The sequence below is a fragment of the Halichoeres trimaculatus genome, unplaced genomic scaffold (genome assembly GCF_033239565.1).
Source record: "Halichoeres trimaculatus isolate MK-OKI-2021-1 unplaced genomic scaffold, fHalTri1.1 fHalTri1_scaffold_1, whole genome shotgun sequence".
Lineage (NCBI taxonomy): Eukaryota > Metazoa > Chordata > Actinopteri > Labriformes > Labridae > Halichoeres > Halichoeres trimaculatus.
The window spans coordinates 7858202-7882170 of record NW_027437179.1 but is presented as its reverse complement, the minus strand read 5'-3'; the positions used below and the strand labels follow the sequence as shown (position 1 = coordinate 7882170).

Below are 23969 nucleotides of genomic sequence, written 5' to 3'. Positions count from 1 at the left end.
TGTGGTTTCGGGGAGGGGCAACATCCAGTTAGTAAAAATGAAGCCCATGCTGGGGTGCTAAAAGTTGCTGTTTATCGAGAATCCTCTTGAGACTGGCTGCAGAAAGACAGGAAGTCACATTCACACCAAGCCAAAAGAAATGACTTGTACGGCATTGAAAAACATATTTACAGCCTGATTAAAAAAAAGCTTAGGTCTGGAATGCTGATTTCACTGTGTCTAGCATGGCAGGGACTGGCTGTCTGTGTGCTGCATGGCATGGACTGGCTGTTTGTGTGCTCAATGCAACACAATGTCTGTGCTCCACACTAGACGGGCTACTGTCTGAGTAATGTTGATTCAAAGTTAACTGAAAAATCTTTACAGTGACATACGGAGCACAGACTGCCAGTCCATGTCACGAAGCACAGACATCTGCAAATCTCCAAAATTCCCTTTTTCTGGGAGCTTAAAAAAACTTTTTCTCATATATTTAATATTTAAATAAATATAAAATTCTGTGATTTTATTAATTAAGACCTAAAATGACACCATTTTATTTATAGAGTCATCTGTCAACCATTTAGTATTTCAGACCGACCTAGGTGTATAATTTTAATTGGTGATGGATATACGCATTTGTCTCCTGGTCCATGTCCCATTACGTTGGTGAACAATTGAATAGTAGACTGTTCTACAATTTTACAGAGCTTGTTACCCCGATCAATACTTTTTCTTGGGATTTCATCCTGAATCGTGAAAATCTAAAGACCTCTGGTCTGATGCACACACATCAGCTTGTCTCAGCTTGATGCAGTGTTTTCTTCAAAAACTGACATATTTTAGAACATACCCTAGTATGGTTGCCAAATTTGAGGTCGAAAAATCAGGGATGCCTTCAGCAGGGCGGTAGTGGCCTGACTACTGGGGCACCAGCTGTAGCAATGTTTTACTTGAAGTTAAAGTTTCATGTTAATAAGTAAGAACTTTTTTTTTTTTTTTTTTTTTCAAAACCTATCCAGTCCTGTCTGTCCTCTGGTTGTTTTCTCTTAAATCATTTGTGGTCCTGGTTATCAATATTGTATTGAACTTTTTTCATGTTGTATTAATGAAATGTCTTTATTCTTGATGGACTGATGAGAAATAACCAATCTGAGAAAATATATTTAGTGAACACTGAAACACTGTAGTGTTTCACTTTAGTGAAATACTGTGGTAGCTTAAAAATAATTTATGCCTTTTAAAAATGTCATTCTGTTGATTTTTTAATAGGAATAACTTTTCCAAATTAATCATACTTTATTAGATATGGATGAAACGACTATGTGTAGATGCTTTAGGTATGAAGAACTGTGAGTCTGACATTTGTTTGTCCTGATTTTGCTTTGATATTGCTCTCCAGCTTCATGCTGTCGTACTTTCTGTGGTACATGTCCGACAGGCCACCATGCACCACAGAAAGCACTTGGCCACAGATTTTACTGTGTTCTTTAAATTTGTTTCACTCACTCTGTCAAGCCATTTATTTTAACTTTCCCACTCACGCCCGTGTTTTTGCATCCTTTGCTCTTCAATGGGGCGGAGTACCAAATGCAGCCACAGGGATGATTACTTCTGATTTCCTTTGACTTTCTCTCATCCAATTAATAAGGAGCACTTATTCCACGCTTAAAATCAACTAACTGTCGTTTTTAGTGGGCAGAATGATGCTGCGTTCAATGCAAACTGAAAATACGATTCTGTATTTTATGGTTGCCAACCCTGTACCTGACATAAATCCCCTTCTGCTGCAGGATGAGAAAGATGTTATATTTAGATAACATAACAAAATGTCTTTCGTTTGGTCATTTAGGTCCCCAATGTCACAGAGGGCTGTGGACACTATATATACTGTGCTATACACTATGCTTTATGCTGTATGGACAAAAAAAATAAATCTGGTTATATTTTAGTTTTAGAGCAGTGATGACATGAACTCCCCTCTCTTTATTTGTTTCCTTTTTATTTCTCACCAGCACTGGATTAAAAATTTGCCAGTCAAAGGAGGCACCGAACACCCTCACAGTAATTCTAATCCACCTTTCATTTTGTTTAATTAAGTTCTGCACGCTTCCTGAAACCTATCACCAGTTATCATCAGCACTGCTGTTAAAAAAGCAGCGAAAGGTGAAATATAAATGTGCATCTACGAGGAGGAGGAGGGCGAACATGATCCCATTTCTTGTTGGTTAGTTTTTGCGCTGAATGAAGAAAGACCAAACGTTTGATTTCATTGTAGAGGAAGTGATTTATGTGGACTTCATAATCGGGGAGTGGAGTGTTGGTACAAGGACTGTGGAGGGACTGCCGAAACCAAACCGGAGAGGGGATAGAGGATGGCTCTCTATGAGAGTGAGTGCTCCAACATATGTGTGTGAAAATTGGAGTGTGAGAGGAGGGTTTGGTGTTTTGGTGGAGCTCCTCTCATGTCTGCGAAGGCTTTTATCGTCTCCTCTGGTCGCGGCTCTGATGAGGAGCTTTACAGGCGGCGAGAAGAGAGAAGAGAAGGAGCGGCTTGTTAGAGGAGGGAGGTGTTGATGAGATAATTACACAGCTGTCAGAGTCCCTGTCTGGTCCAAGAGCTGTGCCATCAATGTGTCTCTGTCTGTGTGTGTGTGTATGTGTGCAAATGTACTGTATCAGCCATCGTGTGTGTGTGTGTGTGTGTGGATACACACATGTGCGTTAGAGTGTGTACATATCCTGAATGCATGTTTAGGTCATGCTCTTTTCTGAAACAACGGTACAATGCACATTTTTGATTGCCCTCACATGTCTTTGTGTGTATGTTCACTATATGATGTGAGTGTAAGTGTGTGTGTGTTGTGTGTATAAAGGCACTTGGTGTAGAATAAAAGCTGCACTTACCTTTTGAAATGTATGGCCATGTCTTTTGGGGTGGAAATGAGGTTTTGAGCTTCTACTTCATACGGTCATTTCTCCTATAGTGTCTCCTTCCATATGTGCACACGTGTGTGTGTATGTGTGTGTGTGTGTCTATTTTTATTAAAAGCATCATTGTTGTTGTTTGGAGACACCGCAAGTGCTGCAGGCAAACTCCACTTCCTCCAAGACAGCCCATAATTCTTCTGTGTTGACTTCAGACACACACGCACACACACACACTCTTCCAAGCCACTGATAGGCACATATAGGGAGTGTTTGTGCGGGTGTATGCGCGTCGCTGCATTCCAACAGTATCGGCGGGCCCGGCTGATTTGATACATGCCCGGGACGTGAATGCCAGGCCGCAGGCGTCCGCACACCCGCTAACCCAGTGTCCAGATTGAGTCGCGGGGCAGGGTGGGGAAAAGTAATGGAGGAGGAAAGTTGACCACCGCCCAGGGAAATATGTAGCGAGTCTCAGAGCGAGCTAAAACAAGCTCTCCAGTCGGCGGACAGCTTTTTCATTTGGCGCTGCTCTCCAAGATGTGGAGGAGTATGGGGGGAAAAAGGGCGAAGGGGGAATGGGGTTGAGGAGGTGGAGGAGGAGGTGGTGGTGGTGTTGTGGGGAAGTGTGGAGGGCTGGTATTGGTGGTTTGTGTTTCTGTTATGAACTGGAAGCTGTGAAACAGGAACAAACTCAATTTCAAGGCAGGAGTCCTGGAGGAGAAGCCACTTGGTCCCTTCACCCCACCTCTACTTCCAAACAAAGACTTTAACCGCTTCACTGCTGCACGACTCTGACTCAGGGCTGGGTCTGCTCAAGGTTTTTTTAAAGGACAATTAGTTTTTAAAGATCACCTTTAAATTCATCAGTCTCATGTGTGGGGATCTTGGTAGTCTGATAGTTAGCGCTACATAGCAAAAGGTCCCTCGCCGCTCAGATTCTGCTTCATTGTCACTTTCTTCCTTTTTCTTTTTTCTTTTTTTTTTGTTCTCTCCATGGATGAGCAGGACTGACACCAGGGTCTTACCTGTCCTCCAAGAGTCAAAAACAGGCCTGTTGGGGTAACTTCTGTGTTGCTTTTTTTCTCTTTGTTAGCCAGTGATAGGCTGGTGACCTGTAAGCTTCTGTTTAATGAGGAACCATCTTCGTCAAGGAACAAGCTCAAACATTTCTGAAAGCCGTGAACCTTTCACGCACAGCAAGACACCAGATGACATGTAAACATGTCATTACAAAGAGACTTGATGCTTACATATGTGCAGTCTGCAACACTGATGACTTCACAGAACCATCATTTTGCTTCCACTTTAGTTAAGCATCATATGAAAACTCTTTACTAGACCTGAGCAAATAACGGCCCACGGGCCACATCCATCGCTTTATGTGCCCCTGTCTGGAGATGTCAATCAGAAATTAAAACAAAAAAAAACAAAAACAAAATGAATGCTATGCATACAGTACAGATGTGTTGCTTCTATTTTGAAAAGCATGACGTTTGTATTATTTACATATGGACCTGGAAGCACTTGCACACGTAAACCCAGAGTGAACAGTGACAGGTGATGAAGTTCAACTAATCCAAACACAGACCCTCTATCAGTGATGGTCACCCCTCATCTGTCCTCTCTTAACCGTCTCAGAAATTTATCCAGATCTTAATGCACTTCAAGCCCAAAGCAGACTAAACTTCTCTCACTGAGGATGAAGTGAAAAACATTCATGTTGTTGTATTTTTGCATGTCTTTTAATTATTTTTTTTTTATTGTGGAGTCTACCAAGCTTTTTTCTTTTTATTACTTTTATAGGAGTAATTCCTATTTGACCTGCACCACAATTTGTCATATTTACATACACATCTATAATATATCCTATTATCTCCCCCAAGGAGGTCATGTTTTTAGGAGAGTTTGTCTGTTTGTATATAACCAAAAAATTAAAAAAGTTACAAATGAATCTTACAAATGTTCAAAATGGGATAAGGAAGAAGTGATTTAATTTTGGAGGTGATCTGGATCACCATGTGGATCCAGGACTTTTTTTAAAAGATTCTTTATCATTGTGAGATAGAGCTGTTTTCACCATATGTGTATATAACTCCACAATAAATCGTCAGATTGCTTTGCAAAACAATACAAAACAAGGTCACCATAATTTCTGACACATGTAAAAGTATGATCTAGATCCTGTCAATATTCTGGATACTTAGATCCAGAATATGAAATATGTACTGGGTCATCATAATTTCCAACGCTGTCAGGAAACAAATTATCGTACAACCAGCAACTAACACCAAATTGTAGCAGACAGGCTGCTGAAAGGAAGTATAACATTAAAGTCGGACTTAAGTGTTGAGTGACAATCACAATATGCTTGGTGGAGGTCTGTGCTATCTGAGTGCTTTTCTAGTTCTTCTGGTTATCAGTAGCAGCCAATCAAAATAAATAATAAGTAGCTGCATTTTGTAAAATGGAAAATGCTCATATTGAGCCAAACTGTTGGTGTGGCTCCAGGTAAAAATGAATTGCCCACTTCTGCTCTAAACAGTCTCACATCAGTCTTTGTGATTGATCACTTTGTAAATATTCAACATACTGAAAAAAATCTGTTAAGGGGTTTGCAAAAAAGAAAGCAAAAAAAGAAAAAATAATATTGTTAGCACAAACATGCTACTTACTTGCTAATTAAGCTAATTAAAAATTTTTATGATTGCAAGAAATGCATATGCTTTAATTTTTCAAAAACCTCTTTAGAGTGTGTGCTATATATGACACGTCAACAATCCATGAATTTAATGGGAATGCGTTGTATTTAGTGTGCTGTGGTCTCCTGTTCCTCGAGAAAACCCCCTGCCACAGCCAGCAGGAGCAGGAGCAGTGATGTCTCATCACACGTCTTCAAATGTTTCAAACGTAATTTCATAATCAAATAAAGAGACCCTGCAGTGAGAAGTTTGCAATCTGTCTTTTTAATCTGTCCTTTCCCAGAAAGAGTAATGTCCTCATTTAAATAATGGAGGGAAAATATAAATCCTGGACTCAGCTGAGAGTTGGTTTTCAGAGCCTTAAAAGACCAAACCATGAAGGAAGGATCATTTTTATTCTTCAAACAGACCAGCAGAGCCAAAGCACCTTTCTTTCTTGTCTTAAAAAGTGAAGATTAAGGATGAAGAATTCAGATAAACAAGACAATTCAGGCACAAACATCTTAACACGTTGAGCTTTTTTATGTTTATTTAAGTGTAACACCCTCTGTGTCTTGATTTTCTTCAGAGGAACTCCCTCCAACTGGCAGCAATACAAGGATCCAACGGATCAATGCAGGAAAATGTATTTGGATCGTATTTCTGACAGTTTCTGAGCCAAAGATCAGATGTTTCACTCCAGTTTTTCAGATGAACAGAAGTTCTGAGAAAAGAAAAGTGCTAATTACCGCCTGTTCTCTGTTTTACTCACACACTCCCCGTCACATTAAAGCAAAGCAGCAGATATTCCACTAATCCCTATCGCTTGTGTACAAGTCATAATTCAGACAGCAAGAGCAAATGAGATAAATGACTCCAAGCACCTTCAAAGACAGAGGGATTTCTCATTTGAGTGGAAATTAAATTAATACCACTGGGAACGCCTCGTGAATCTTCACACACTCCTCTTTGGCGGTAACACACAGCCTTCACATGTTTTCAGATTGAGGGTGGGGATATATTTGTCCTTTTTTAGTCCTTTAATAACAAGAGTACAGCGGAGTAAAATTCCCTCGGTGAGCTGAAGAATTATTAAATCCGCTCGCGCCCAGTACGACGCTTTCATTATGTCACTTCGGTGGCCCAATGAAGAGCACTCAGAGGAGTGTAATTGGCGGCATCCATTTGCGACCTTGGCTAGAGAGCGAGAGGCCATCGCATCATCAATACGAGACGGCGGGACGCCGGCGCCTTGAGGGAGAGGGAGGCAGAGAGAAGGCTGTGGATGGGGGAGGGATGGATGGAGGGATGAGAGGATGGTGGCACTGCCATCTGTCTATGTGTTCTGACCCAGTGGCCTCCGCAGCGGCCCAGTGCTCAAATTAGGAGGAGTGACACACCAGCTAATTGCAACATGTGTGTGTGTGTATGTGTGTGTGTTGGGAGTAACAGTCTTTGCACCCAAAACGAAGAGGAGATCATGCGGCTCCACTTGGCAACATTTTCATGGAAAAACACTCCGTCTTGTAAAAATCCTGAAGTGGAGCTGCAGCGGACACGAGTGCTCCATCCTCATTACCACGCAGCTCATGTTTCCTATTTGCCTCTTTGAAATGTGGGTGTAGAAACTTCTTGACCCACAGGAAGTGACAAATCCACACCTAAGAGCACAACACTAAACTCTCTTCAAACCGACAGGAACAAATCACTGTGCAGCACTGCAGCAACTCAACTTTGGGCTCATATCTTGAGTGTGCCTTACACATTGGGGAAAAAAAGCATCCTCAGGCTATACGTGTTCTTGCTATTGAGGTTCATTATTTTCAGAACAGCTGACGCCTGCTATTTAAGCCACCAAAGAGCCAGACTGCCCAGTATATTTTTAATAAACCAGTGTGCAAAATAAGTGATTTTCTTTAGACATCATTTGTGTTAATGCCTTGTCAGCCCACACAGGGGTTTCAATTATCCTAGTTAATTCTCCTCTTCTTTTTTAAGGATGAAGATGGGAAAAGCTGTGCTTGTGCTTTCTAAAGTCACTACACTTTGAGTTCGCACAGTTTCTTTAATCTGGGTTTAATTGTTTGGAATTCAATAAGCACAGGATGTACAGGTAGTTCCGCAGTGGTTAGTCCTCTGGATTGGTTTCAAAGGAAAGTTTTGGAAAATATACTTACATGCACCATGATAAACTTTGACACTGTAGACTTCATGAAACTAATATCTTAAGTTTTTTTTTTTTTTGTCTAATGTTCAGTAAAAAAAAAAAAGTATTTGTTAGACCTACTAAGAGAAAAGTTACTTCTATCAAGACATTATTTTCGTTTCAAAAAAACTTGACAGGCACTTTTTTTTTTTTACTTGTTACTGTAATTCAGACTTCATTTTGGCCTTGAACAACTTGAAACAAGACATTTTTCTAGACTAGTCAGGTGAATTTGGCTCTTATTAAGTATAACAAGACAAATTTTCTTTAAAAAAAAAATATGACAAAACATTTGATAAGGTTTCATTTTTTGCAGTAGAGGACATTTTTACTGCATGGTGCATCCTGTTGTTGCTGAGGAGTAAACAGTTGATTTGCCAAATGAACAGATGGATGGGTTGGGGAGTAAACTCGAACAGCAGATGAGTAATGATATAATTAAGGGTAAATTTCACTTCTACCAATATTTTTAAAATTTGTTGTTTTTTTTGCATTATATTAACCTGGAATTTACTAAATCAACTGATTTTCAAGTTTAAAATCTAATGATTTCTTAAACGTCTAAATTGAATTAAACATGGTTTATTGTCTTATCAACTGTTTTACAAACAAAAGTTATCATAGAAGTTATGGATGAAGTATTAGCATTTGATAAACCTTTGTTTGCAAGCTTTTCAGTTTATTTATCTGGGATTCTGTGTTTGTCTTTCTGACTGCTTTGAAAATACTGTTCTTTAGCTGGTTTATGGATATTCTGTAGTGACTCAAGGTGACTACTTTTTCAACATAATTATGTAAGACATCACTCTCCAGAAATGTCCCTTGCCATTTAAACTACAGTTGAGCCAACACTTAAAAATAATTATGGCATAAAAATCACAAAACAGTAACACAGTTGTCAGGACACATAAGGACAAGAAGTGATAAACTTTTCACTGTAGCACAAACTGTTATGCTTGGTAACAGGTGTGACATTTTCTCTTTTTTTGGCTCTTGTGCTAACAACAAACTTGATCCGTTTCTGTGCATTGATCGTTATACATAAAGTAAGTACACTAGGAAATGTTAACACCGTTGATGAACAATTAAAGCGCACCATGTACATCAATCTTACTGATGAAGTATTGATGAGGAGGAGCTAAAACATGTCACACTTTCATCAAGGTTCCTGCCAAAAAAGGATGTGACCTCAAAAGATTTGGGTCATGTGACTTTAGAGCAAACAGCTTCTGATTTGCTAATTTGTAGGATTTTTTATTATTATTTTATTTTATTTTTATTTTTTATTTTTTTTCAGTGGGTATCACAGTTGACACAGACTTCTTGGACACCAACACAGCAAATAATTTCATACTCATTAATTATTTAGTTTTCAAAACTGCTTCATCATGTTTTTATGATTATTTTAAAGGATTAATACTTTGCATATTGTACATTTCAGTGTTAATTTCACAGAGCAAACTTGGCATGTAAGAAATCAGCACAAAACCAGCAAATTCTAATACATGATTTGCACTTTTAGCTTAATGAATTATGAGATATGTTAACTTAAAGTAATAAATAAAAGTGAAATATCATCACAATGACCCAATATGAAATTGGTCGAAATGGATGTTTTGAAAAGCTGATAAATATACTTGTATTCCTACATAATACTGACACAAAAAAAACATTTAATTAGACATAAAGTGAAAACTGCTGTGAAGCTTATTAATTTGATTTACCCACTGGTTAAGTGACTTTTTTCCTTGCATTTTGGCTCAGCTTTGGCTTTCCTTTCATCCTGCTCACTCGTTGCCAGTCGTAGAAATGTAGCTTAAAGAGAGGCTCACAGGTGTTTCCACCCTCACAGGTGCAATAAATGTAAATCAGGAAGTAAGATGTCAGACTGGCAAAGTGCGCTCTCACAATCCGGAGAGGAGGTTTAATCAGGCAGAAGTGAAAACACCTGTGTTGGTGAATCCTGACTGGCTGACACTTTAAGTACTCATTACCAGAGCGCTCTCTGCAGAAGTTACTTGTCAGATAAAAAAAAATAAAAAACAGTGTTGGTGTTTGTATTAGAAAGATTCTCTGTGAGTTGTGCTGGTTTCTTTTACTATTTAATGATGAATTAAAGAGGAAATGATAATAATTTTAGAACATCCACATAAATATTCAGAACCCCACATGTCAAATGCTTCTTGAACCATCCGCTTTGCCAAAGTTTCCAAGAAACCATCCATCTTTTAATCTCTGCGTGAATATCTGAAGCTCATCAGTATGAATAAAAAGTGTTCAGACGTGAACTTGGCCATCTGAGGCCAGTTCAGCCCCAGCTCCAAGGCAAAAGTGTTGCATATTGTAGCTTTAACATGCAGGAGAGACGGGAGGAGAGCAAGTGTCAGACAGAAAGATGAAGGATGAGAGACGGAGAGCTAAGAAGTGTGAAGTGTTTTGTTAAACTCATTCTAATGTGAGGAACATCACTTGGCTGCTTGACAAGCAGCCCTGGGGCAGAGATTATATTAGCTAGAAGTGTGAAGGGGAGAGACACACACACACACACACACACAGACGCACACACCTGCTACAGCACAAGATACGGACAGCCCCAGTGGGTAGAATTAGTGGTCCACTAAATTTCTCATCCTCTTTTCCCCCATCAGTCCATCCTTCCAGCTTGTAATATCCTGCCACTCAGATCTTAAGGTGTGTTCAGACAGAATATCAAGTGATGTCTTAGATGCAGTGAGATTGCAAACAAAGACGCAGGGCAGATATCAAAGGTGTAAAAAGACGGACATTAGCTCCAGGCAGCATGAACAGAGGGAAGGAGCGTCCACGGCATTTTTTAACAAAGAGTTTTGCTTATTAGAAGAGTTTATAGGTTTACAAAGGAAAGATGAACATGAGAGGGTCAAGGGAAAAGTACAGTTGGTCACAGCACAGTTTCAATATTGTTTTCTAGATACAGCAAAGGCCACTAAAAGAAGCAAACATGTCTGAACTGTGCAGTTTAATTCAGTATTATTCAGGTTTGGTTTATGGAGTTGACTTTGTACAGGAACATTTGAGAACTATTGTTTCTAAACTGCAAGCCTATTTCTGATTCGCTGGACCTCACAGAGACTTCAGAGATGAAAAGGGAGTTTGGGAAAACACTGCAGACCCATCGAGTGACTCTGTCTCCCCATCTTTTTCATTTAACATAAAGCTGCAGATTTTTTTAAAGAGAGAAACTTTTCTCTTTACTCAGAGATAATTTTGTTATCAATTCAGAAAAACAGAGAGTGAATGAAATAATCCTGTCTGCTAATACTTTACGCTTCATTGTAAAGAAATAGTGATAAACAGTGATATCAGGGTTATCTTTCAGTCTGATTTCTAGTCTCACACACTCCCCTGCTCATCTTTGTTTACAAGAAGCTCCTGCGATGCATCACAAGTAATACAATGCAAAAACTGAAATCTTATCAAGTGATTTTGTCTTTTTTTAGAAAATGTCTTTTTTTGCTAAGCATGAGCCACAGTCACCTGAATAGTCCAGAAAAATGTCTTCTTTCAAGTTGTTTAAAAACAAAAATGAGGTTTGAATTGCTCTTAACAAGTTAAAAAAAATTCCAATGGAACAAGAGAAAAGTTACTTTTTCTATGACATTATTCTTGTTTCAAGCAAATTTTTCTTGTTCCATTGGCAGATTTTTTTCACTTGTAACAAACAGTTCAGACCTCATTTTTGTCTATAAACAACTTGAAGCAAGACATTGGTCTGGACTAAACAGTTGAATGTGTCTATAAAAAGTAAAATAGTAAAGTAAAACAAGACAACTTGTACTTAAAGTAAGACATAAACACTTGATAAGATACACTTACAGTATGCATACACTGTCCCATTTCTACTAAGTCTATTAAATGCTGCCAGTAAATACTCCACACTGCACCTTTAAAAGTGATCATGACGACGTCTCATTACTAGATATATGCCTGATAATAATCCACTATTTAAAATATGATTATCAACCTCAACAGGTAATTTCCAAATGCTATTTCCCAGTTTCCCCATCCTGGTTATACAGGACAGGAATAACTTACAGCACGTTCAAGTCCCCCCGACAACACCACGCCAGTTGACAAAGTATGAAAGTGAGAAGTGAGATCTGTGTTTTTCTCAGCTGAAAATTTCTTGGATTAATTATGGAGTGATGGTGGACACAGGAGCTGGACTGTCAAAAAGAAAAAGGAGGTCAGAGCAGAAGAAAGATAAACAGGAGAGTGATACAGCACTAGCTAAAGGCTAACACCAAGGCTAATCTGTTTGTGATAATGTTCATTCCAGCCCACAGTCAGCAGTTATTCTGCAGTGGTCTGTTCAAACTTGAAAGTCTATCAATAAAATGAAGAGTGAGGTTACATTAGCTCTGCTTGGTAGATGACTGGTAGAGACATAACTGTTATGGTTTGGGTTTTTGGTTTTGTGTTATTCTGGGTTTTGTGTATTTGAGATTCTTGGTTTATATTAGTGATTCTTGTCTTGTGTTATCAGTTACTCCTGAGTGTTCTGTGTATTTCTTTTTGCAATCATTCTTAGTGTTTCGGTGTCTTTAATGTATTTAGTCTCTGTCTTGAGATTCCCTGTGTTTGGTTTGGTTCTACTTGTGTTTCCTTCCTTGTTGATTGCTCCTCATGTGTTTCACCTGTGTCTTGTTTCACACCTGTGTTAATCACTCCCAGTCTATAAAGTCTCTGTGTTCCATGTGCTCTCTTTTGTTTTTTTGTAGCTGTCTCTGTATGTCGTGCCTCGTGTCCCATGTCTCCTGTACCACTTGGTTTTGTTCTGTAAGTTTCTTAGTACTTTTGATTTTGTTTCTTTTGTCAGAGTCTTTGGGTTTTTTAATTTTGAGTTTAGTTTTGATAAAGCTTCTGGTTAGTTCATCTGCATTTGGTACCTCCTCCTTTGTTCTGCTTGGGTTCTCATGACAATAACCAGGATTCACTAACATTACACTTTATGGACATGTCTCAAAGCACCAGGCTGTAAGTAACAATAAATAAAGGAGGCTACTGAACTACATACAAACAGAGTTTACAAAGTTTGATTGTTGTCATGTTTCAAACACTAGCTCTACATAACTATAAGTAAATACATTACCTTGTCACTTTGGATCCTGGAAAAAGTTGCCTTGAATAAAAAAAGTAGTGGTTAAAAGACGATTGGCACAAGTCATGTTCTCACAACAGTGGGTGCTAGTGCTAATGGGAAACAGAGTCTGTATGCTGGAAAAATGCTAGCCTTTCCAGATAAACCTCACAGCTTCTTAAAATTGATCAGAATAACAAGTCAAGCTGAATGATTTTTGCTGTAAAACGTGTGTCAACACTGTAACAGACTGTAACTTCAATCAATCAATTAATCAATCTTTATTTATATAGCGCCAAATCATAACAAATGTTATTTCAAGACACTTTACAAAAACATTTACAGGTCTAGACCCGTAAATGTTAATAAAATTTTATTAGCAGAAACCCAACATCAAGACAAGATAAGGCGTCTTATCTTATCTTAATCCACCATGAGTACAGGACTTTGCAGCATTTAGCAAGTTACAATGGCAAGGAAAAACTTCCCTTTAACGGACAGAACCAGACTCATGTTAGACAGACGTCTGAGGAGACTGTGTTGGGGTTAGAGAGAGACAGATAGAGGAGAGAGAGTGGGAGAGAGAATGGGGGGGATACACACACACGCACACGCACACAGACACACACACACACACACACACACACACACACACACACACACACACACACACAGAAAGGGAGAGAGAGAGAAACAGACGCTTCAGTTTTAAGCTCAGTCTGATAAAAAAAAAACATTAGCGCAAACAAATGATACAGTAATGTGTCAGTATGCATGAAGTCGAGTGATAAAAAATGGCTTAAGGCAGATCTAGTTGACATTATGGTGTTAATTATTTGTTGTTCATGTATTAACATCTTGCAGGCTTTCTTTTTTTTATTGAGATACGTAGTGTCACTCTCTACTTTTGCCATACATTTCATCTTCTGAAGACTTTTTCAGTGCTCATGTTTCCAAATGTTAAAAAAAGAGAATGGACTAAGCAAAGCAAAGAACGCTCTGAAATTGTTGGTGTTCCTGACTTTGACCCCTCATATCAAAATTTCCAGCTGTTGACTGAGATCCTGTCGTGTTTTGTTCGACACATTTAAAATTTAATGTTTGTTTCCCGTTCTATTCAGAGCCTGTGTCACCAAAGTCCTGGCTCTAAGGGCTCTAAAGGTGAGCCAGGTCAAGGTGACATCACACGCTGTGACACCTGGCTCAGAGTTACCGTGACAACAGTCCTGCTTCATCAGTCACACCTGTCAGACAGGTGTTGGTGTGTGTGCATGTGTGTGTGTGACGCTGTCGGGTGCCGGTGCACTCTGAGGATGGTGATAAAGGACAGGATGCACGTGGGAGGAAGAGGACAAACAATCATTTAAAGTTCATCACTGACCTCTCCTGTTGTTGTTTTCTTTCTCTGCAGTGAATCTACTGGACACGACGACGTACACAGGAGACTGGGGCTGGCTAACGTACCCATCACATGGGGTAAGAACAACACACACACAAACATTGAGGAGTGCTTGAAATTTAAAATAAAAACTCTGATTAAGAATCCTTTGAAAAGATAAATGAGTCAGTCTGTGGGGTCATCCTACTGGAACTGGGTTGTGAAAACCCAGCTGTTGTCATTTCCACCTCAAACCAACACCTGTTGCTTAGATATTCAAAATTTGATCCCATCTGAAAACATTTAACCCTGTGATTTTTCAGTCCTCATGCAACTTGAGCTTGTTTAATAGGGTTTAGATGTGCTACTAATACTAATCCGTTCAAATCAGAAATTTTCTTTTGCTTCGACTTCACTTGTCTGTGTCTGACCTGCACTTCCCCCTGAGAAGAGAGTAATTATCGTATTTAAAGGGAGAGAAATCAAAAAAATCCTGATGCCTGTTTTGAGAGGGCTGGGTGATTCATGCTCAGTCGGTCCATCTGTGAGCCTCTCTTGGCTGAACACATGGCGTGAAATGCTGCTTCTGCTCGACCGTCAGCCTCACACAGCAGTTGCTTTGCACCACTACCACACAGCCATACGCCTGTGGTGTGACGACTTGGCAGAGCGCGCACCGTTTGACAGTTATTTTATGATCAACCGCTAAATTTCAGCATCAACCGCAATATTTTTTTACTCGACCCCTGGACCTCTGAAAACACTTGCAAATCTGTTGCGATACTACAGAAATACAAATTGAATCCTGGCCACCAAAAATGGCTAATTTGATTTCCACATTGCTAAGGTGCTGGTACAGGAAAAGTCACTGAAGACAGAGAAACAACAAAAATAGTTTAAGGCAACAGAGGGGGAAATAAGAAAATGATGGATACCAAAATAATAATGATAAAAAAAAAATCATCATTCATAACACAGAGGTCCAGAGACAGTCTGTGTGTGCTTGTGTCTGAATTTTTTTTATTTTATTACTTATACAGTGATTTTATAGTCTCTTTTGCAGACTTACATGGTATTTTCATGTGGTGTGAAGCTCCCTGTCAGGACCAATAGGAAACATACAGTGACCTTGTGACGTTGCTGTCTTTTTCCTCAGTCCTTCGTCTGTCTGCAGAAACATAGATGCACATGTGCGTCTTAAGTAGATGCTAACATGACTGGTTAAACATTTGTATCTCATGGCCTGTGAATGAAGAGCGTTATAGTGCTTTCTGGATGGTTGCGCTCTGAGTGTTACAGTGGCTGTGATGGAGGGCAGAGCAGAGACACACACAGCAAACAGGAAAGGCTAAAGCACACTTTTTTGTAGGTTCTTACGCTGTGAAAACAAACACCACTTATGCCTCCTCTTCTGTTAACTTCCAAGAAGATCAAACACTGTTACTCACTCTCATCTTTTGCTCCCATCACCTGGTTAAAAATACAAGTGTGAAAACCCCTTTTTTTTCATAGGCTTCATAGACTTTTTGATGCTTAGAAATGAAATAACAGATATTGTATCATTTGAAAGCAAATGGTTTTGAAAGGAACAAAGACATTGCCTCAAAGACACTGTGAGGAGGATCTGTTTTGATTGGACTGCATCGCCACCCTTTGGTCCAGAGTCTCACACACACTGTCTAGAAGACATTGACTTTTACCAAAGCATGCTTGTTTTAAAAAAAATGAATGGAGATCTGATCTTTTTTTAAACACTTACTTTTCTTTGTCTAAGAATTTTTTTACCAGATACAATTGAATGAGTTAAGATACTTATCAATAGATACGTCACGCTTTGTTCGAAACATGATAACAACCACACTTTGTAAGTTTGAATCGCAGTTTAGTAGCCTGGCTATGTAGTGCTATCGGCACCCCGGTGCTCCAACTTATCCGTAGGCTAATAAGACAACATACAAACTTTGTCAGTTTGCATGGAGTTTAGTAGATGTCTATATTTAGTTCAGCCAGCAACCCCCTGCTCTAAGACGTGTCTGTAATGTGTAACGTTAGTGAATCCTGGTTATGTCCTGCCAGTCATCTACCAATCAGAGCTCACCTAACCTCACTCTTCATTTTATTGATAGACTCTCAAGTTTGAACAGACCACTGCAGAATAACTGCTGACTGTGGGTTGGAATCAACATTATCACAAACAGTTTAGCCTCTATGTCTCTCTCCTGTTTATCTTTCTTCTGCTCTTCTGTCCTTTTTCTGTCTGACAGTTAGGCTCCAGTGTCCACCGTCACTACAAAATTAATCACAGAAACCGATTTCAGCAGAGGAAAACATGGATTTCTCTCGTCACTACTAAACTTTGTCAGCTGGCGTGGTGTTATCATTGAGACCTGGACGTGCCAGAAATCAATCCAGTCCTGCTCGACCCGATTAGGAAGCTACAAAGTAGCATTTTGAAATAACCTATTTTGATGCTGATAATTTCATTTTAGAGTGTGGATTACGATCAGGTATATCTAGAGAGTTTTTCAAGATCAGGAACTCCTGACAACCCCTTTAAGTGAGGGTTGTATTTACTTAGTCCCACTTTTCTACCATCTCCCATCCCTTGTTTTTAACTCATGGGAGAGTGTTAAACTCAAATAAACTAAATCAGGCTACAAGCAAAAGGATAAAAGCAACGAAGATCAAAAACTGAACACAGTGGAACAAAAAACAGACCGACAAAAACTACCGTTGATTCTATTTTGATTTTGTTAAACAACCCTGATTCCAGCCTCATCTCCGACGTCACTTTTAACTTCACACATTAGCAGAAAGGTACAAATTACAGCGCCCCTCTTGGTGGGCTTGCCCCTGAGGTGGGGGAGGAAATTGAAAAAGGAGGAGGGGAAGAGATGAAAGAGAGAAAAAGTTGACAGTAAGGCCACGGTGATGCTACATTAGCATACTGTAATGCCACCTGATGATGCCTGGGGTGATGAATTAGGACTCCAGCCGTGATCTTTATAGCAGCAAGATGCCACCATGTCCCAGAGTCCCCTTGCTGTCAGAGATGTGGTAGAAACATTTAACTCACCTCCGGCCCACACGACAGAAGGCGCTGTGATTGAACGTCGGCCAGCAGGAACAGATGGATTGTCTTTCAAGTCCAGAGAAAGAGCTGGAAGAATTGGATTAGAGTTTTGAGTGTTCTCGCTCCTTCTGTGTAGAATCAGCATGAAGAGTGAATCCCCTTCATTTTGACAGCAGTGTTATAACACAGATTACATAAACTGAGCCCATACTGTTTCATCTAATTGATTCAATATGGCAGACATTTTCAGTTCTAACTGGATGACAGACGTTTTCTCGCTCTCAGCTCGTGCATATGAGATATTTGACTGAGTGGATACAGAGCTGAGGCTCAGCTTTGTGGTGTTAGGGAAGGTTACATAACCCATCTGTTGCTGAGCGGAAAGGATCTGAGGAAGGCGGAACAAGCTGTGTGTTGTTTTGCTTGCGTTAGATAGTTTTTCTTTGAGTGCTGGTGTTAAGACGGTGCATGTATACAAAGATAAGATATATATTCTTGTCTTTGAGGGAGGAGATGGTGCTCCATGTTGGTAATTTAAATACTGTATGATCCTTATCTTAGTCTTAGTCTTCCAACTTCCTGCAGCTTAACATTGACAAGACAGGTCTTCATTATTGGCTCTGATACTGTTGCTATCATGGTTTCTCATTGTATTGGTTCCCTCTCTACTTCTGTCCAGACTAAACTCAGAAATCTGTCCATGTCCTTCAATCACCACATAAAACAGTTGTCTTGGTCACGTTTCCTTTATTTACGATACATTTCTAAACTTAGGTCTGTTGTATCTCATTCTGAACTAGAAATGAACTATCATTCACGCCTTTGTTTCGACCCGTCTGGATTATTGTACTTCACTTTTTTACCATACTCAATAAATACTCTCTTCACCATCTTCAGTTAGTCCAGAATGTTGTTGCAAGGCTCCTGACCAGGTCCACCCGTACTACTTACGTCACACCAGTTTTATCTTCCCTACATAGGCTTCCAGTCAATTTAAGGATCCATTTCAAGGGTCTTGGCTTTGTGAACAGAGCTCTCCATGGTCAGGCCCCTGATTGTATTGCTGACCAGATCCAACCCTACCTCACCAGTAGGTCACTCAGGTCTCCTTACCAGGGCTTGCTGGTTGTCCCTTGAGCCTGTCTAAAAGACCAAAGGGGACTGTACTTTTATGGTGCATCCCATTTGTACTCTGACCTTGGAATTAACGAGTTCTGAGTGGGAAATTTCAACTGGGAAAGCCCCCTGAAGTCGGAGTTTCCCACTGGGAAGTTGGGAGATCCACACCAGCCCTGAGTTTTCAATCAAAGATGGCTGCCTCTGGTGTAAACCAAGCGGCAACCTGCGGTCTAAGAATAGAAGACAATGCTGAAGTGCTAAAACCTGCTGTTAGCTTGAGTGTTGGCTTGAGGCTGGCTCTGAAAGTACCAGAAGTCACAAACACACCAAGCCAAAAAAAGCTGTTTTCACAGCAGAAATTAACCTATTTACAGCCTGGTTCAAAAAATGTCTCCTGTCTGAGTCGCTAATTTTACAATCAACACACACTGTACAGGGGTGAATTTTTTTCTAACTCAGCAGGTCAGAGGATATTAAGATTGCAAGCTTCCTTAACAAGAGGCACAGCTGAGGGTCATGTGATCAATAGGCGCCCTATAGCTGTACGCGAAGCCCTTGCCACTACCAATATGGCTGCTATATCTAAAGTGCTATATTTATCATTTCAGAAACAGACGTGTGACGTCGGGGAGACTACGTCCATTGCTGTTATGGCAAATTTTTCCGACATGGTAACTGGAACACTTTTATCTCGGAGTTGACGTCATTCCCATGCGATTTTTAAAGCAGGCTTTTGACTCTCCTGTACAAATTAATGATTGATTGCATTATTGTTTACTTCTTTTATTGTTTTCCAACATTTTTACTGTCTTTTTTTGGGCTGTTATGATCTTATTTTCATATTGGAGCACCTTGTGATTCTGTTCTATGAAAGGTGCCATATTAAATAAAACTTCCTTCCATTGGTTGTCTACAGTGTTGGCAGGGGTGAGCAGAGTTAACACAAAAAATAACTCTTTTATTGTTAATCTGATAAAAAATGAATCAATAAGGAGGGTTGGTGTGATTTTCAGCTTTCTGTAAACAGGTTAATGGTTAATCTGCTAACACAATGAAGAAGTAATAACAGTCTATTCTTTAACATTTACCCCTCAAGTACAAGTCTGTCTCTGTTCCTGCTGCAACAGAACAGATCACCATGATCCAAGTCAAGTTGAAGATTTAGTCCAAACTCTTTGTTTTCTCTCCCTGAAGTTGTCTGCAGTCCATCTTCTCACGTTAGATCGTGGCTTGGTATGATTGAGTTGGATTTTAGTACCCGACTGCCCCCAGTGCTGTGCCATCAGTGTGTGTCTTGGATTAGTTAGCTGATGGGTTTTACACAGCAGCCATCAGTGTGTGAATCTGACATGTAATGTGCAGACTTGAGAAAGTTATACATCAACACAATCCATTTTCCAGTCCATTAAACACGAAAATGTTAGAGAAAAACAACACAGGTTAACAGAAAATAAAGGTATGTATAATTGTTTCCACAGTGAAAGTTAATGGAAAAAGTATCTTTGATAATTAAGGTCTGTTAGATGAGTGGACATGTGCCCACGGTGTTAGCCCATTTTATTGAGCATTTCTTCACATGTAAAAATTGAGATACCTCTTACTTTAAATATTGCTAATTTGATATCTGCAAGTTTTTTTTTTAAGTTCCAATGCATAAACTTAGCACAGAATATAAGGAAATTTGTGTTTGGTACATGACTTCTATGTTGTCAAATGTGCCTTGGTAATAAATATAATGCCATAAGAAAGCCAGTTTATTTATTTATTTAAATGGTGCCACTTTTTAAGGAACATTTGTGGGATGAGCAGTAGACCTGAGTTTGTGGGTTGCACCCATAGAAAAATTTGCCAAATCTCCTCTGCTGATGCCAAACAGCTGATTTCTGATTTTGCCATATTTAGTTCACTTTTTTTTAAGTTTTTAGTTTATTTCAGGCTTGTATGCCCTTTTTTCAGAGAAGAAACAACAATGGATAAATTAGCAAACTGTAAGAGAGGGTTACAGGTTGGGATAAAACCACGGGGGCCCACTCCAACCACTATTGCCTCTGTAAATGTGACATGTGAGCGAAAAACAAACATACTAAACCAGCACCATTCTTCACCGTGTTAATATTCAAAGAAACAGTGAGAATAGACAACATCTTTGGCAAAATAAATGACTCCTTTTTTGACTTAATCCCTCGAATAAAAGTTCTTTCGTTATGCTCTCGTAGCAATATCAATCAAAGTTGGTGTTTCTTTTTTTCCTGAAAGATGCTTTCATCTCTTCTTTCAGTCAAACCATAATTGGCACTGTCTTCTTTGGCATCCGCAGTTGGGATCAACTACAAGCTGTTTAAACAGTGCTTTCCACTGATTACCACAGTTGGTAACATTTAATGAGTTTTCATTTTGCTCCATTAGAGTAGATCAGGGTATCATTACCTAATTAGACTTTACAGATGACTTCCAGCGATTGTGGGAAGTGTATGAAAAGTGAAAGGTCAAGGTCTAAATTTAAGGTGCTTTGTGCAGCTGTACATTTTAAGGGAAGTTGAGATTGCAGTTTTGCGGGTTAGACCAGGAAAAAAAAAAAAAAAACATCACTCTGCTTTTTGTAGTTAATGCATCAGAAAAAAAATGTTTGTGTACATGTGTCTTAAAGTATTAAGTGTGGTTTACACTTAGTCCTTTATTTTTGCCAAGCTGTCACAAGTTCTCCTATAATCATTTCTCAACTTTCTGCATCATCCTGGGCGTCACTTTTTTTGTAACTTCTCAAAAGTGCCAGAATATCCTGTAATGTGAGCAGTGTTTGGGAGTTAAATGCATTAAACATAAGACTCTAAAGGATCGCCTTATATGAGATACTGAACATTAGCTCAAGTGAAAAAGTAAGTAGCATTTATCTTTTTCATCTAGCAGAGCATTTGTCCAAATGACACACATCAGAGTTGGTTCAACACAAGCAAGGATCTACAGAAGGAAACAAAATGACTAAGCTCCAAAAAAACAGTTTCCAGTCCAGTCAGACCAGCAGTGCAAAAAGCAGTTATTGTTACACAGGATTACAGTTGTTAAAATGTGACCACTGACACTGATACTGTGGGATTTTTCTTACAGTTATTTATCTGTAAACAGTGTAAGGTGGTCAGAGCTCAGCCTGCTCATAGAGAGTAAGAAACAACAGTGAAGGAGCTGCTGTCCTCTATGTGGGAGGTTTGATTTACTCCGAGCAGTAAGTGCCGCTGTACACTGGGTATGTTTTCAGCTTGATAATGATGCATTCAAAATGATTCTTCAGCACAGCTATCAGAGCAACAGCAGCACTTTACTGCTGCAGGCCTGCTGCAGCTCTCACTTTATTCCAGCCATGCTGACTGTAAAAGAAAGAGGAAGAGAAAATGATGTCTGATGACTTACACCTCCTTTTTTTCACTTTTACTGAACAGCTAACCATTTTTTAAAACAGCAGAAAAATAAGAAGGTGTTCTAGTTGTAAAATGATAAAAACCAACATCCAGTGAAAATATTAAGGACAATTACCACGGTGGGTATTTGTTTTAGACTGTGCCACCTATAATCACCAGGAAAGATGCAACCTAGTGTCACATGTGGATCTATTTGCAGGACTTAACCCAGCTGAAGATATCCAACCACATCCTGCTTCTGCTGCTTTTTCCACTTTGAAGTGCTGCAGCTTATCTAAAACAACAAATTATTGGCAAATCAATTATTTGGGCAACCAGTCAGTTTCCAGTTCACATATCCAGTACACTTAAAGCATCAGATTAGAAATTTGAATCCCAGAATGTGTTCCTACTTCTGGATAAAAACTAGTTTTTACTCGCCTTCAGATGATTTTATAGCCTCCTCTAACGTATGCAATGGAACATCTTTTCATTTTGTGGCAAATGGACCATAATAACCTTAAGCACTCTATGCACATACTTACCACAATCACATTACAGGAACACAAATGTCTAGATCTGCAGAGATGAAGATAAACAGATTTAACCCTTTCTATTCCCAGTGCATGCTGGGATACCTACATGAGATATATAATATTGCTGACAGAACACACAACACGGGAGTGACGCTGTTAATGAAACATTTAGCACAGCTGGAAACATTTCTTTTTGCCTACTTTTATCATTTAGAGCCATCTTTTCTTAACAGCCCAAAGATTAAGAATGTTCCAATAGAAAGCTAACTTAAAGCTCATTTAAACAGATACTCAAATTCAAACCAATAAACTAGTCTTAGGGTTACAAAACACTCAAAAAAAAAACAGTCAAAATTGATCTTCACTTGATAGCCTCAATAAATTAATCTAGACATGGTCTGCTATGTGAAATTGGTTTCCTGCATATTTGTAATGCTAGCTCACAGCTAGCTCACAGCTAGCCACCCAAGTTCATGCCTACACTGTAAGCCCAGTTCAATTTCATCTAAGTCAAAAAATCAAGTCAACCAGCTGCATAAAAAGTAAGTAATGAAGTATGAGAACTTGTGTTGACATTGAAAAATGAGTCAACTAAAAATCTTACCTAAGTGGGGTACACCCTTCACAGGGCTAACATGTAGAGACAGACATTCACACACACTCACACTCACAGGCAGTTTGTATTGACCAATTAACATAATTCACATCTTTTTGGACTGTGGGGGAAAGTTGAAGTACCAAGAGACTGTGTGCTCAAGAGCAACGTGCAAACTCTATACACAAGGGCACCTGGGGAATTGAACCTTCTTGCTGTGAAACAACTGCACCACCATGCAGATCTCCTTCATCTGAATTATATCATTCATTAAAATACATTAAGTCTACAGATTTTACTGAGTTATACACACTAACTAAAAGTTTCTTTAAAATTCATAAAGTTAGGCCTTTTGCTTCTGTTTTGTCTTTTATTTATTGGTTTATTCATTGGATAAAAAGAGGTGTTGCTTACATGACCACAATTTGTATCAAGTCCAATGGAAGTGTTAATTGTAATACATTATGCCTTTAAAAATACTCATAAGTACTTTATTCCTTCGAGTTATGCATTTAAACTTACATATCTATGTACATTATACTTATCTTTATTAAACTAGATTTAAACTCTGGGCTTGTTCCCCAATCGAATCACCCACTGACTTCACTACAAGATGCCACTCATCTTCTGTGCTCGTTTACATCTAGGTCGTACATGTTGCTATCAAGCTAGTATTCCCTGACCAGAGCTTCAGCCTCTGCTCTGTTCCTGCAACACAACTAAAGACCAATAATTTGGAATAACAATGCAAATCTTCATGGTATTGTTGCACATAGGTTTTCAAGTGTGTGTTTCACTGATGTCACTTGAACTGAAAAGGTCAGCACTAAAAATGAGAGCTGTTCATTCTCCACTCCTAACGTAAACAACACTCGAGCTTACAGCAGTGACTTGTGCGGTCTCCTGGGGTGTGATATACATGTAAATAGGCATCTCTGGGCTTTAACAAGATGTTGAGGACAT

General features: G+C 39.2%; 1 protein-coding gene across 6 annotated transcripts in view; it reads left to right on the top strand.

The window, feature by feature from the left end:
* epha8 (eph receptor A8) overlaps window positions 1-23969 on the top strand; it is a 185594-nt gene that overhangs the window by 31822 nt on the left and 129803 nt on the right. For 5 of the 6 annotated variants that reach the window (XM_074679007.1, XM_074678989.1, XM_074678970.1 and 2 more), the window contains exon 2: window positions 14325-14389. In XM_074679007.1, coding sequence (XP_074535108.1) covers window positions 14325-14389 — 65 coding nt within the window. Of the gene's footprint in view, window positions 1-12542; window positions 12613-14324; window positions 14390-23969 lie in introns of those variants that run through there. The other variant, XM_074679015.1, reaches the window with a different exon arrangement.